General features: G+C 32.9%; 1 protein-coding gene across 1 annotated transcript in view; it reads right to left on the bottom strand.

Annotated features, from left to right (window-relative positions):
- LOC107456001 (leukocyte tyrosine kinase receptor) overlaps nucleotides 1-16,569 on the bottom strand; it is a 230,635-nt gene that overhangs the window by 43,834 nt on the left and 170,232 nt on the right. The window contains exons 17-20 of the mRNA XM_087166185.1: nucleotides 12,433-12,531; nucleotides 10,242-10,437; nucleotides 6,678-6,765; nucleotides 1,052-1,116 (exon numbers count right to left, since the gene is read on the bottom strand). Of these exons, the coding sequence (XP_087022311.1) occupies nucleotides 1,052-1,116; nucleotides 6,678-6,765; nucleotides 10,242-10,437; nucleotides 12,433-12,531 (448 nt within the window). The remainder of the gene's footprint in view (nucleotides 1-1,051; nucleotides 1,117-6,677; nucleotides 6,766-10,241; nucleotides 10,438-12,432; nucleotides 12,532-16,569) is intronic.

Genomic DNA, 16,569 nt, shown 5'->3' with positions numbered 1-16,569 from the left:
AAGTTTTGGTGATACAGAGCAGACATACGACTGGAACAGCAAGAAAACTTTTGCAGATGAAAAACGACAACTGGATCAGTTAAAAAAAAGATTTGGTGACCGCGAGCAGACATGCGACTGGAAGAGTAGAAAAAGACTTTGTGGCTGAAAAGAGAAAAAAAGCTTTCGAAGCCGAGGTCAGATATTTGACTTGAGCAGTAAAAAAGCTTTTTGGCTGAGATCAGATATGTGACTGGATCAGTGAAATAATCTTTGGTGGCTAGGATCAGACATTAGACTAGAACAGTAAAGAAAATTTGTGGCAGAGAAAAGACACCACGATCAGTAAAAAAAAAAAGATTTGGTGACCGTGCGCACACATACGACTGGAACAGTAAACACGTTCTTGTGGTTGAGATCAGACATACGACTGGATCAGTAAAAAATCTTTGGGGGTTGAGATCAGATGTACGACTGGAACAGTAAAAGCTATTTCGCTGAGATCAGACGTATGACTGGATCAGTGAAATAATCTTTGGTGGCTGAGATCAGACAAACGAATAGAACAGTAAAAAATTGCGACTGAGAAAAGACACCAGTGTCAGTAAAAAAGAAAAAAAAAGATTTGGTGACCGTTAGCACACATACGACTGGAACAGTAAACACGTTTTTGTGGCTGAGAGCAATTATCCAACCACAAAAGATTAATATTTGAAAAGTTACTCTGACGTTGAATTAATTGCTGATCAAAAAAAAGGAGAAAATTGAATTGCAATTTCTTAAAAATATTTTATACTATTTAAGCTGCTTGTTCCGGACAACTCTTTTCTAGCAGACAGAACACTCTTATGATGGAAGAAAAATATTTCCCATTTTTAAAAAGTTAGAATATCAAAATGATAATTTTAACAAACTGAGGACTAAAATTTAGTTAAGGACACACTGGCTGTAAAATTTATTCTTAACGAAATTTTAACGAATTGCAATTTAGTAAGAGAAAATAGTCTTAAAACCATTTGGTTAAAATTTTATTTCCAATCTAATGCTGGAAAAAAAAACATTTTTAACTTACCTCATGATCAAAGCTTCCATTAGGAAATCGAATACCGATTGGTTTGAAGATAGTTCTGGGAGAGTCTATTGGAATAAAATACTATTCAATTAGAACAAAATAGGTTTAATACTGTCTGCAGTACAAACATTCACATTGTCTTAATAATTTTCATTTGCTGTTTGAAGCAATATTTATATAAAAACAAATTTATAATACTAATACTAGTGATGCAGTAAGACTAAATATTTAATGAGCACCGTTCTAAAATTTGATGCATTTTTTGACTAGTTCCAAAATAAACAAAGAAACCAATTGATAGTGATAAACTACTTATAATTTCAGTTTTAAATACCTTGTATATCATTTAGCATAATATTTTGATATAATTTATTAGTTATAGCATATTAATTCGGTAAAACTTACAGTGGAGACTAATAAGAAATAAGAATTGCTTTGTATTTGATGGGTATGTAACCTGATTAGAGCGAGAGTAAAATGCATAGTTATATGTACAATTGAAAATGAAATGATTAACTTCTTAATTTGATAAACTAATTAATTAAATACACTGGTTATCATAAATTAAGGAAAAATCACAAAAATAGCGATAACTCTTTCAAAAGTAAGCCAAACCGTGCAAAATTTGCATATGTTGTCCACTAAGAGTAGCTGAGTAAAATTGCAATATGCAAATTAGTGGCGCTGCACTCGGCTTACGTCATCTGCCTGGAGCATAAAAGTCCAAGTTTGAGAGAAAGCACACAAATTTTACTGTGATTGCGACATTGAAAATCTGAGATAGCCAATTCGTAATAATGACCTCTAGGCATCATTTGCCTGAAGAACTACGATGGAGAGCCATCGGGAGACTAGAGGCAGGGCAGAGTCAATCAGAAGTGGCCAGATGGCTAAATGTGAGTCCATCTGTGGTTCATAGACTTTGGAGGCAATTTCAAACCACAGATTCGGCATCTAGGAGGTTCAGTCAAGGACGGCCAACTGTTACGACCAGTGCCGATGACCGATATTTGACATTAAGTGCACGCAGGAATAGAACCGCTACTCCGACACATCTTAGATCCTCTCTTGCTGCAGCCACCGGAAGGTTGGTGTCAACGTCAACTGTGCGCAGAAGGCTCCACGAAGGTGGTCTGTATGTGAGACGACCAGCCATTTGCGTGCCGCTCTCATCACGCCATAGGAGAGACCGTTTGCAGTGGGCCCGACAACATGTCCACTGGACGTCAGATCAATGGAGGCCTGTTCTCTGAGTCTTATGAGTCCAGGTTTAGTCTAGAAAGTGACAGTAGACGTTATTTGATATGGAGAGAACCTGGGACCCGTTATCATCCATCAAACATCCGTGAAAGAGATGCATACGGAAGAGGCAGTGTCTGTGTTTGGGGAGGCATATCCTTAGGAGGGCGCACATACCTCCATGTCTTTCCAAGGGGAACCGTGAATGCTCAGGTTTATCGAGACAACATCCTTGATGCTTATGTGCGCCCATATGCCGGGGCAATTGGTGATTGCTTCCTGTTACAGGACGATAATGCAAGACCACACAGAGCTCGCATTGTTGATGATTATCTTCAACAGGAAACAATTACTCGCATGGAGTGGCCAGCTCGATCCCCGGACTTGAATCCTATCGAGCACGTTTGGGATGCTCTAGGGAGGCGTGTATCTGCCATCAATCCGCCCCCTCAGACCCTTGCCACGCTTGCAACTGCTTTACAAGAGCAATGGCTCTCACTTCCTATTGAACTGATAGACCGCATAATTGAAAGCATCACACATCGCTGTTTGTGCTGTATTGCTTCTAGAGGCAATCATATTCCATATTAAAGGTACTTTTTCTATTGCAAACCGATACTTCCAATTTGTTTATTTTATACATGTGCTAATTTCTATACTACTATTAATGTCTGATAATTTCTTTTTATGTTGTTTAATACCTTACTATGTGTTGTATATTGTGGGTAAGTTTCATAAAATTCCATGTGTAATTTCTTGAGTTATCGCGATTTTTGTGAATTTTCCTTAATTTATGATAACCAGTGTATTTAATAAAAATTGTTATTATTATACACATTTTTAAATAATTTATTAAAATATTACAAATAATATTAATGTTAAGCAAATAGATTAATCATGTAACTATTTAACCTGATATTAAAAACCAAGAAAAATTTATTGTATGTCATATTACATTAAACAAATTGTTATTCGCGATCGCAACGCTCGAGTACGCCGTCTAGCGGGAGCCTGTAAATATCGGACATTAATTTATCACGTTTTCATTTAGTTCCATCAAAGTCATTGACTGAATCAGACGCCATTTTTTAGCAGCAAATAGGAAACAAAATTTCCCTAAGGAAAAGGCCGAAGAACTTGAAAAAAATCTCCAGAATATTAGTAAATCTTTCAGGAACAGAACACGCCAAACATTTGAAGAAAAATTCTTCAATAATTTTTTATTTCTATTATCAACAAACTTGCAACTGATGACTTCCGATTTCGGATACTGTTACAGATGTGTGTATTAAGGTAAAATGCATTTCTTCTGTCTTCAATTCATTACGAATTAAAGTGAAGTCAACATTGCTTTCGTCATTCCAGTGAATAAATATGAATTCAGAACATACAGAATTGTAATAGTTATAGAATAGTATATATTTCTGTATCCATATAATTCGGAAAACAACAATAAAAAATTATCCAAGTTACTTGAAATAGTGCCGTTTCTGCTGATTCTTAATTAATTTAAATCGTTTTCTTGGTAAGTTTTTTTTAATTTTGTAAGAATAAGTTCAACTAGAATTCAGCTATTCTGTTTTTAGCTACATATTCAAATTCATATCAATTATAAAATTTTGCTGTGTAGTATGTTATCTAAAAGTAATGAAGGTATAAACTATGTATCTATTATTTGAGAATAAAGTTTTCAAACAAGGAACTTATCATTTTGGAATTCTCCGGGAATCATAAATCAGGTAAGTGCAATGATTTTTACAATAAAAAATTTGCTTGTAAATATTTTTTTTTCATTTGATGATGGTTCTCTACACTACAGAATGGGTTTTTACGTCTGATTAAGAACTATAAGAATAATAAAAAAAGAAACAATATGAAAGTTTTTATTTCAATGTAAAGAATTCTTAAAATCGTTTTTTTATCCTAAGAATTCTTTATTTTCCGTTTTTTAGTTTATAATTTTTTGATAAAAATTGTTCTTAAAATACTTTTTTTGAAAAATTAAATGGTATAACATTATGTGTTTATGTATACTTCTTGTATATTCCAATGTTTGAAGTAATATGATTCAGAAAAGTATGGAATAAAAATTCGGTACTAACGTATTAACGCCACCGCCGCTACAGATTTGGCGGTTTTTAAGAGCCGCTAATCTACACTTAAAATTTTTGCGACAATTCATAAAATAAAACACTTTATTTAAAATCAAAATAGTTAATTGGATTTCGGGGGAAAATGAGCCGATATAGAGTTTAGCATAGATTCAAAACAATCATATCGCCATATGAACTCTGATGAATAAGATTCCAAATGAAATAACATTTCCAAAACGTACGTTTACCAGGATAAAGTTTTATGTTGTGGGAATTGGTACATTTTCGTTTTTTCGGTAAAATATTTCCCTCCTGAAAAAATAAAATTGCATCTTGTTTTGTTTTTGGCAAATCCCAAAGACGAATATTCGTAGCACTAAAAATGGCGACAAAAAAGAATTGTCTTTTTTTTTTGTTTTTGTTTCGTCAGCATTCTTTATTTTACGTTTCTTAGTTTCTAAATAATGATTTTTATTGAAACTTGAAATTTTTTGATAAAAATTGTTGTCAAAAAACTGTTTACAAAATTAAATTTCATAAAATTATGAGGCTTATGTATACTTTTTGTTCATTTTAATTTTTGAACTAATATGATTCTTAAAACTATAGCATGTAAGGTTTAAATGGGCCTTTCATGTTATATCATTAAATTTAGTAATACTATTTCTCGGGCATTAGGTTTTAACTCTTATAAGAATATACATATTTTTTTCTGTTAATGTACAAATATTTTTCCGATGTGTTTTGATTGTTCCTTCTCTAATAAAAAGAGATACCATTTTGTTTTCGGTTGTACAAGAAAGAAGATCAAGCATTTTTCTTTTTTAAATTTAATAAGCCACATTAAAGAAGGAACGTTGCAATGCTACACGCTACATTAACGACGTCTCCAGAGTAACTGAATGACGGTTCATATAGAAATCGCAGGTAAGCGTCTCATACAACAACGCCCCCTATAGTTCGTTGCGATCGCGAATACGTAATTAGTTTAAAGATCTTATTTTTCCATATATGAACTGCTCAGTTAATTTAGGAAAAATATGTTTAAAGCAGAAAGATAAATTCAAATATGTTTTTTTTAAAAATAATATTATTTATCAGCAGTAATTCACATCAACATTAAATTGTCTCGAAAAATATATTCGCAAACGATAATAAAATTTAAATTATAGGCATTATTACAAGTAATTCGATACAAGGTTTTATTTTCTAAATATATTTCCCAGAGCAAATATTACCTATCTCGTAAATTTAATATGAAATAATTTAAAGCAAAATGACAGTTTCAAAAAAAATTTATTTTTTAAAAATAAGGAATATTTATTTGCAGTACTTCACTATAACTTTAATTCTTTTCGCGAGCTATACATTCGCAAACGATAATAAATCTAAAGTAATCGATGGAATGGTGGAACAGAGACGCCCTCTGGTTTACTAGGTGTAAGCTGTACTAAATTAAATTAGTATCTTTTCTTGAATAAACAATCTTTTCGGCGAAGTCTGTGCCATGTTAATGTAGTAAATAGATTAAAGTGATTTAGTAAGAACCTAAGATTTGCTTTATCACAAACCTTGTTTAAATGTAAATTATTCTTCGGTTTTAATTAAATCAAAACGTCTCATTCAATACATTTTCTAAGTAGGAACATGTATTTAACAAACTTTGAATAAATAATACACGTTAAAGTAATGCATTAATAAAAGCGTCGAGCATGTTTAATATTTTGCTGGATTATTTATTGAAATACACTAGTTAAATTAGATTGAAATTTTTACGAATTTACATAGCTGCTAGAAGACTTAGATATAGTTTAATATTAAAACTCTTGTTAAATTATACATTTAAAATTTCAAAGATGGTTTTGAATGCATCTTGATCAATGATGATTTACTAAAAGTTTTTCCGACATGCATGCTGTTTACTTTTCATTTTAAAGTTTGAATTTAATATCACAAATGTTTCCGCGGGGTCTATGTGTTACATTGCTATTTTCTTAACTAAGTTGAAAAGTATCGCGTGTGTCGCTAAGCATGTAAAAGTTAAGATGTTTTAAGTTAAACTAAACTGCAACGTACCTAGAAATTAATGTGTGGCGTAGTATTGACGGCGTATTTCTAGTGGTCAGCATTTAATAAATTTTGTTTTGTTTCATCGTATTTACTGATATATTTTCAGTATGCATAAAGAACTTATAAAAATAAGATTAAAAGCTTTCCTAAATAGTTTTTTTAAATATTCCTACACTTACTCATACGCAATTAACAAAATTGATAATTAGTTAATTGAAACTTACCTTAACAGCGACTGGCATTTCTATATTGTCGACAGGATTTCGAAGTGTACCTTGATACACTTCGCCAAATGCACCATTTCCTAGAGCACTAAAATATAAATAGATAATAAAAATCTGCATGTTTGAAATAAAACTCACAATTAATTCATTTGTCTGGCTCTTTTTTTGACATTTTTTGCTTTAGAGGCATTTTGGCTGACGTTTGACCAAAAGAGCTATTTTACTAATTTGGACATTTTGAACACGAATTTTGATGAACACTCCCAAATCTTGGCCTACTGCTCAGAATTCAAAATGGCGGATGTTTCCTCAATATTACACTATTTCAACTTCTATGACCATTTTTTTTAATAAAAGCCAATTATAATTATACTGTTCATTTTGCAGAAGAATATAATAATAATTAGTACAGACTGTTCATAGAGCTGTTTAACCATTTTTGGTTCGGGAAATACCTTGAAAATTATTTCGTGTGATTGTTTTTAGATGTGGATATTATTAATTTATGAAGTTGTTTTTGATGCTGCATAAACGTTATTTTTCTATTTATAGTGCTTTTTGCTGTTATTTGAATTTTGTCCCTTAGTTTGGTGTTTGATCTAAGGAATTAAAGTAAAATGCACAGCTGTTGAATGAAAAAAATTAATAAATTGCACGAGTAGATCGATTACGTTAGCCGATAGGAATACAAATGAATTTATAGTATTCATAATTCACATTTATATTATTCTTACATTCTTTTATTTATACTTTTATAGTAATCCTAAATTATTACAGTACACTGTTTAAATTTTCATTATGAAATTATGGAAAATAACTGGCAGCTGTCTTTCCATCCGATTAACTGTAAAATTTACGGTGAGGAAATTTTTTTTTTCCTTTATGATTTTGAAACCATTTACAAAAAGTATGGTTATAAGACCATGAATACAAAACTATACGTTTTTTTAACCATTTACAACTAGCATTTTTCAAAAGAGTAAATTTTCTTTTAATTATTTAACTAGACATAGGAGCTCGGCTTTTCGTAAGGTAATGGGCATTGTAGAGGGCCGGGCACTGGAAATTCTTCATGTGTTGAAGGGAATGAAGGAAATATTGTGGTGTCAACACTAGGACTCGAACTCCAGTTCTGCCGGTCATGAGAATGACTGATAAGCCCGCTTGGCTATGATATGTACTCAGTTGCTAAGGACTAAGTAGCTTCATTAGGTGGTTCTAGCTGGTGCGATTCAGAGCCCCTGATTTAGACAAGCCAACTTATCATTTATTTTTGAAGCAAAGAGCTAACATAAGCACGTAACATAACTAATACTAACATAACGTTAACTTACGAACTTGTTTGCTCCAATATTGCTTGATAGGTCAGCTCTGATAGTATAGGAGCCTTAGTGCGATTAAATCCTGGTTGTTTAACCACACTAGGTAAAAGCAGTTAATAAACGGCTTTTCTCAAACTTAACAGTTTGATTACCATTTTATTTATGGCTCTTTGACTGTTTTGATTAAATATGGTAAAAAAACTATTCAATAAATTGTTATTTAATTATTTTTTCAGAGAAATATCTAACAGTGTACTCAGGAATTCTTTTGGTAATTACGCTGGTCGTTTAATCATCTTTTTTGGAGTTTGTACTAAACAAAAAGAACAGAAAGTTATTGCAGTATAACTTAACTTTGCAACATTTGCGAAGCCGCGCAGAACAACATTTTTGGCTAGCACAAAAAACATTATCATTATCAGCAGCTTAGGAAATTGGTTTAAGTGTGGTGAAAATAGGATTATAACTCTTTGCGTTTTCCTTCTATCTAGAGTCGGTAATTGATGATGAGACAGGGTTGAAAGAAATTGAGTATCCTCCGTAACTGAAGTTTGATTGTGACTACCAATGTTCCAAAGATGTTCAGTGTTCTGATAGATTGAAGACGTGTAAGATTTTTTTTTTATTTCACCGAACGAGGCACGTCGTTTAAACTTTTGGGAAAAGCGTGCGACGTCGATTGAAACTATTGAGTCAACTACCTGAAGAAGTGAATATTCCAACTTCACATATTTGAGCAAAAGCAAAGTCTATAACACGGTGAATTTGTTATACAGTAAGTGCCATACCGTTTTTGAACAAGCATAATACCGTTTTTGAATAAAGTGAACTCGATTTTATAACTGTTCAAAGAAATATCATAGAATATAAAACAGTTTTAATGCAACCATTTTGCTTATTAACATCGTTATAAGCAATTATAAGCATCGTTATTTGCTTATTAACACAGTCGATGCAATAACCCCTATGGTCCAAACGAAAATTGGCGTTATTTTGGCAAAAACATGTCAGAAACTGACTAAAACGCATTTTATGTCAATAAAATAAAAACACTATTTAATATTAACATTAAAGGTAAAAAATACATAAATTATTTTTTAAAAAAACGGACTTCTTTTAATATTGCTCTTAAACTTTAGACACACATTCAGTGCTTTATTCTAGATTTTGGAATTTTGCTTCAGGAGAAGAATGTCATGAAATTAGAACATTTTGCTCTTCCACCTTTCGAATTGATGGGTACTTGCACTTCAAGAAGTAGAAATCACGTGTACCCACACATGTGACCTATGACGCCAGCAGATCCTTTATAAGCAAAATGGCCTGTTAAATTTGAACTAAGTTCCTCCACGTAAGTTATAATGTTAATTAACGTGAAGTTAATTAAATACAGGGCGTTATCGCACATCGAATTTATTCAAATACTTTCTCGCCTAAGTTTCTTACTTACTTTGATTTATTATTTTATTGTAACCGCGTTATATTTGTGTATAATTTGTTTGTTTATGTTCTACATAACTTCGTGCCTGTCTTTGTTTTAAGTAAGAAATATATAGGAAATCTTTGTGAAAGATTCTTTGTGCAAGAATATATAATGTATCACTTAGGAGAATTGATACTTGGTGAGTTTGACTTACTCTAAGTAGAGTGAAAAGAATGGTTGCTAACGTAAACAAATGTCACGTTTCAACAGCCAATCTGGATCGAGATACCCACACTACGTCACTTGCAGGTATCCCATTACGCTGCGATTTTTAATTATTGTAAGCAAAGTGCTTTTCGCAATCTTGAATAATTTAGCAATTTGTGTTATCCACTTCCTCTAAAATTTTTAATTTCCGCTCTAAGCATTGCACTGGTTAATTAAGCTGGTTAATTAAGCATTACACTCGTTAGGAGCAACCATTTTCACTGCATAACATACGTTCTGATAACGAGCAAAATTAAAATAAAAAAAAAATGCGAATAATAATACCACGCATTTTAACTCCGAAATGTATTATCTCTTACAAAAAGAGTGAAAAATGTAGTTAATGACACTATACACGCAAAAATTTCCCAAGTGATGCATTATCTTTTCGAAAGCTTTCAAAATGGTAAAATATTTCATGCCTTTAATTTCACGCACTTTGCATTTAAAAGTTTCTGTAGCTAAAACGAGAAACCTGCCTTGTTAAGTGACTTATAACTAATGGTTTAAGAGGTAAAAATTTTGTAATTTCGTAAAAAAATTTACACTTACTTAAATAGATTTAAGTTTTCTCGTGGCACCTTCTTCAAATCCTGTTCAGTAAAAGTGTTTCCTCCGAATTCGTAGTTAGGGTTGTTCTCGGATACCATGCCTCCGATATTTCTTAAACGATTCAACTGTTCATCAGGACTGTTCAGTGGCTGATTGCTGACATCTCTCGATCGCTGCATTTTCCTATATTTGGTAGCTGAAAACAGAGATACTGTGCATGATGCTCTTTTTCTTCACGATGAGCTAAGCTTGATTTAACTTAAATTCATTTTTTGTTTACTTCAGACCACTATTATCTCCTCATTTAAGCTCTCTTTCTCTCTGATATTCCTGTTAAGGCACAGGGGGGCGATTGTTCTTGTTTTCCAGTGGCGCCATCTATGGCCAAGAATTCGACTTCTGTCACACCATACGTCACACCCGCTTATAGGGCGCACCCATTCATACATTCATCCATAGATCGTAATTTTGACCTAAATTAGATAACGATCAATCTCCAATTCAGTACCCCCAGAGGTATTAATTTGTTATGGGAACATGGAGGACTTTGCGACTGAACAGATTTACGTGCATCAGTCACCATTTACTACACAGATAGTCTTTGGTCGACGGGGTTAGAACCCACGAAATCTCGGACATGGGCCCAGCGCCCTACTATTTGTAAGTTTTAAAAATTTAATAATATTTCCTTTTTTTTTTTTTTTGCTTGTGTGCGAACTATTTTTTAGAAAAATTCAGAAAAATAAGCATCGTAACTACATCCTTTACTTTATTAGGTTATCTTAATCCATTGAACATGCATAAATTGTTCATAGCAGCGATTAAGTTCACTCTGACATAAACAGCACGTTTTTCATGTAGTTGATAATATTTCTTTGCGTATTATACTGTTATCAAGTGGAAATTATTTAAAAGTGTAAATCAACTATCTGAAAGCATACTAATGTTTAATTTTATATGATATTATTTTTGGAAAAAGTGGATCTGGTCACTGTATTGCCCAGATTTTTTACTTTTATTAAGAATACTTTTTTTCCTTGAAATCTTGCATAGTTTTTGATTTTGATATTTGTAAACTAAACTCAGTGGCGCGGTAGCCCATAGAAGGGCAAGGCCTACTGCGCTCATATCAGTTTTCATGACCTTTGGGCTCTGGGGTGTTAGAGAAGATGCTCCGGTTGGGTGGTCAGCCCAACGTGGAAACCCAGAGTTTAGTTCTCAAACACGCTTCGTACTCAATTTGAAGGTACACTTGGTACTCATTTTCACTGAAGGGTTGAAAGGATGAGTCAACCTTGCCCGGCCCGAAGATTGAACCAAGGACCCGTGGCACGATAGCGGGTAGTGCTACCACTCAGCCACCGGGTGTCTTTTGATATTTATAACCTAATTGAATAAACCCTATTCTTTTCAAACAATTGTCATTATCTTTCAACGTTAATTAGGAAATTTTCAAGTATTTTCTATCGAAAATATATCATTCTGCGCTCGATTAGATAGATACAGATAGATTACAGAATTATTTTAGGTATCTTGCAATAAGCCTAGAGTAATAGTGATGACCTAGTGTAAATATAGCCTAATTAAAGGTTTATAGCTATAAGGGAAAGCAAATTTATTCTGATTGAGTAAATCTTTTTTCATTTTCTCATTACCCTAAAACCATAAGGGCTGATTGAGCAATATTTTTTTCCCAATGCCCAAATGGACAATGACCTTTCGTCATGCAGGCATCTGAAAGGCAGATTTGATGGCCACTCTCTCAGGGGCACCATATTAGGTGGGCCAATGTTGCTCCCACTGTAAGGACAGATAATACAGAGAATGAAAGAACATCCATGCCTTGTCCGGGATTCGAACCCAGAACCTTTCTGATGTAAAGCCAGTTCCTTGGCCCCTACACAGGCCGGTCGGCCTGATTGTGCAATATAAGACGATTAGTAATTACTAAAGACCGTTCCAATTACCCTGGTGCATTGTTTAACCGGAATCCTACGTTTTCTTGAAACTTTTTCAAATAAAACGAAATATTTCCTGTCAGAATTTGCTTCAGAAACTGTCCAGAAACCGGCATTTGATAATAATAAGCGAAAAATTTCCTCCCGATTTAGGCGTTATTGGGTTAATTAAATGAATAGGAATCTAATTTCCTTTTAGAAACAACTACTAAGAAATTAATTAAACGACTTACTTGCAAAGAAAATGCCGATGATGAGAACTGACAGAAATATAACCACTCCTAGTATGATTCCAACCAGCATTTTGGGTGAAACACTCATGCCATTCGGGCCTGAAAACATTGAACACATTTTAAAAAGAAAAGCAAATTTCAAAATTAAATCAAATTCACAATCATGGGAAAATTTTTATTACTCGTACACTATTTATTTTTTAATTTTTTTTTTCGTATTGGCCTATCAAGAATTAAGCAGTAGACTGCGTTTAAAGCTACAGTTAACCACAAACAAAAGACAGTATAAATGAAAATAATTCGGACATCCCAGACAATTTTGTGTGCTATTTCAATGCCATGAGAAACGGAGAGGATTTCTTCAACATTATGTTCCCCTCCGCAGAGGATTAAAATTGTGATGACATGTCTTCGGATCATCCTCCGGGATGTTTTCCAGACCGTCGCCAATAGCCCATTGTGCAGCTCTAGTGCGACGTAAATTAACAACAACAACAACAACTTCAACATTATGCAGCAAGTTGGAAGCTCATTAATTATGTGGAAAGGCTTCAGCTGTGGTAAATATAACCTTGTTTGCCCCCTCCACGCCGCATGGAGGCTACTGATTACCAAATAATTTTGGAGACAAATTTACTGCCATTTGCAGAGAGAATTGGTGTCCCAAGTAGAATTCTCCCAGACAACAGTGTCCCTATTTAGGTTCCAAAATCTTTGAACAGATAGGTTTTGGATAATAGGGTGCAAGTCATAAAACCGTCTAGTGTTTTTTCTAATGTCTATTCCTAAGAAAATGAGCCAGCAGCTTCAGTCTGTGGTAGAATTAAAAATCTGGGATAATGTTGATGTTTAATGTTATTTTCCTTCAGAGATAGGTAAATTGCACGCAACTTCGTAAATAATATTTCAAATCATACCTAAACATTTTACATTTTATTTTACAACCGTCGTAGAAAAATCGACCCAATTTTAAGTTTACGACTACTAATGTTCAACAACGTAGCCTTGTAATTTTGAACCCAATACAGAAGACAAGGGAACTCTTGGAATGGGAGATATTTGCCTTCGCGGAAGACTTTTTAATGGAACTACCCCGCATTTGTGTTACATGGAGAGAAAAACCACAAGAGCCTTCCACGGTTAGCCTAATTGCAAGAGTACTCTAACACATGATCCGTCTACCACTGAGCATATTTTACGCCAGCACTGTGGTCTGTGCGAGTCGGGTGCGGAATTTGTATCGACTAGCCATAGTTGAGATTCGAACCCGGTTCGCCTCATTCTTAAACGCTCTATCCCCTTTGCCGCCAATGTTATACTTAAACATTTTGGATTAAGTAGCTGTTAGTAGTAGCGGCTTTACTTCTGAAGAGCGCATTTTTCAAATATTTTTAAAAAACTTAAAAATTTTTCCCTCCCAAGTAAGGCTAGAGTGGAGGTGAATTAATTATGGTCAGCATCGATTCAAGGCATACCACAAGACATGCCTGGATATCAAGGCACATCTTTAATAATTGGTAGAAAAGCGTTTTCAAAGAAGAGAAAATTATTTATAATTTTCATTTCGTTGGTTTTCGTCCAAGAAATTACAATATGTGCTAAATTCAAAGAACATTGGAGATTTTTGAGAAAGCTCCTTTGCCAAGTTTCAAAACCATGTACGGGGACTAGTTTTATTGCTATCAGAAAGATGATGCTCCTTCGCATATTGCGTACACCTTTCTTAGAAATTCTCGTCTGAGAATTGCTGAGAACCTATTACACACGAATTAAAAAGCATACGTATTGAAAATCATACACGCATTCTACGAATTAAAAATCAGAAGAAATCAGCGTTAAAATATATGATAATAGAAGAAATTTTTTAATTTAATTAAGATTAGTAATAAGCATTTGAAAGAAGTTTTAGAATTTCTTACTTTTATATTTCTATTTAATTCTACTTGAAAATGCATAAAATAGTTGGAAGACTTACTTTACCTGAAATAAAATTCTTAAGAATCACTAATGTTATATCTTTTAAGTAATTAAGCCTATTTCGCCTTACTTAAAGCTCTCAAACGTTAATATAGAATTACTTTGCGGTAAGGACCCTTTCTAAGCTTTTGAATGGGAATTAAATTTACATTAAATTTAATCTAGGTTTTAAAGGTCATTTTACAACAATTTATAATCTTTTAATGATAGACAAAATTAAATTCCCTTTTCCTTTTTTTACTAAGTTTATCAAGATTTATTTGTGTTTATAAATAGACTATGTTAGATAAGTTATCTATAGAAAAAGCATAAAATTTTTCTAGCATACATATAACGTTTCAATAGAAATTAATAAAACAATAACTCATTATAATTTCATAATTATTAATGAATGAAATCCATTTTGTTATATATCAATATTATAAATAAATTATATATTATAATTATAAATCAATATCGTTTCAATATTTGTTTAAACAACGTTAAATAAATTACTCAACAGCGATTTTTTTTTCGTTTGAAAAAAGGTGTTGCCACTCACTTTAAGTTTTGCACTTCCGGTTAGTCTGCTTCCCGTTAATATTTTGAATTACATTTTTGGAGTTTGAAAATCTGGCAACTTCAATAAAAAATAATTTTTTTTTTATATTTTGCGTTCCATTTTAAGCGCAGTTAAACCTATTATAAGTCAGGTTTATAAGATTTTCATCATCATTGGTGTACGAATGCGCATTTAAAAAATATTTTATTATGTAAAAGAGCTTTCTTAATTTTTTTGTATTATTATAAAATAATTTAAGTGATTGAAAGAAAGCGGCTCTCGAGTTTGAACAATTGTGGTTACCACAAAAGAGTAACCAAATTCTACAAAATTGTTACACACATTACAATTAATGGAATATGAGATAAAAGAAAAATATATGATGTTTTCCTCTGTTAAGAATGTTCTATGTGTAACTCTTTTGCAGTACGGCAAATGTCTAATCGATAATAAAGTTCATTCCACACGTTTTGTAGTTCCGTACCTTCAATAGCTTATAATGCAGCTCAAATAGATTGTTTAAATTCTTGCAGTGTTATATAGGTGGTTCATAAACAGTTTCAAAGGAAAGTGGGTGACAAGTGATTTATTTCTTATCATAGGGCCACCAAGATCCCCTGACCTTACACCATGCGATTTTTTCAAGAAAGATGAGAGATGAGATCAAAGCACTCTTTATAATGCCAAAAACTTCACAAAAATTTAAAGTATACATTTTGTGAACAGGCATCAGGAACCGATAAAAGAGCAAAACTACAAAATGTGCGGAACGAAGTTCATTAGAGATCATGTTTTTGTCGCGTAGCAAAACACATCCAACACATTGAATATTTGCTATTGAGAAAAGGATTTATTTTTCTTTTATCTCATTTATAGTTTATTATAATATAATGTGATAGTTGTGAAAATATAACGATACAAGGATCGAACTATCATTAGTGAAGCAACAAAATTTAATTTCTAATGATCTCAACAAATATCGATTCAAGAACGATTAAAAAATCAATCATCTTTCAAAGTAGGCAAATTTTATATTTTCTTTCAAAACCAAAACGATGATGAAATGGATTAACAACATCCTATTTTACCAAATCAAATGAGTGTTTAACTTTGCAACATAGATGTCGTGGTGGCCCAGAACTTAGAGAATCGAACAGGGTTCGATCCTCGACTCCACTAAGACTCACTGAGTACGTGTGATATACGTGAAATCTGTGGTATCGAAAGTCCTATGGTCGATCGCTGAGCTGGACCATGGGTTCAGGGATCTGGAAAAAATTTCTTTCCCCTTCTATGTCAAAATTGTGACCTCACAAGTAAGTGGTGCTGACATCCATCCTTGATGTTTCAGGCTACGACGAACTTTCACCGTTGTGGTGTTCTCCTGTCAAACGAAAGGCGCACTTTCCAAAGGCCAATGGCTGACGTTCATGGTTTTTCCAAGTGTCATAAGAAACAACAACACTTTGCGTACTTATGTAAACATTAGTAGATTGTTTACATTTAGTACTTTTATAACAGTGTTATTTTATTGTTATCAATATTAAAGTTTTACAGTATGCTTAGAAATAATTTTAATTATATATATATATATATAATGCTTAAATTGGCGGATCACA

This window comes from Parasteatoda tepidariorum, chromosome 6 (genome assembly GCF_982258835.1).
Source record: "Parasteatoda tepidariorum strain Cologne lab strain chromosome 6, Ptep-v5.0, whole genome shotgun sequence".
In the NCBI taxonomy this organism is placed as follows: Eukaryota; Metazoa; Arthropoda; class Arachnida; order Araneae; family Theridiidae; genus Parasteatoda; species Parasteatoda tepidariorum.
The sequence above is the reverse complement of the archived record's forward strand: the minus strand, read 5'-3'. Positions and strand labels throughout refer to the sequence as shown.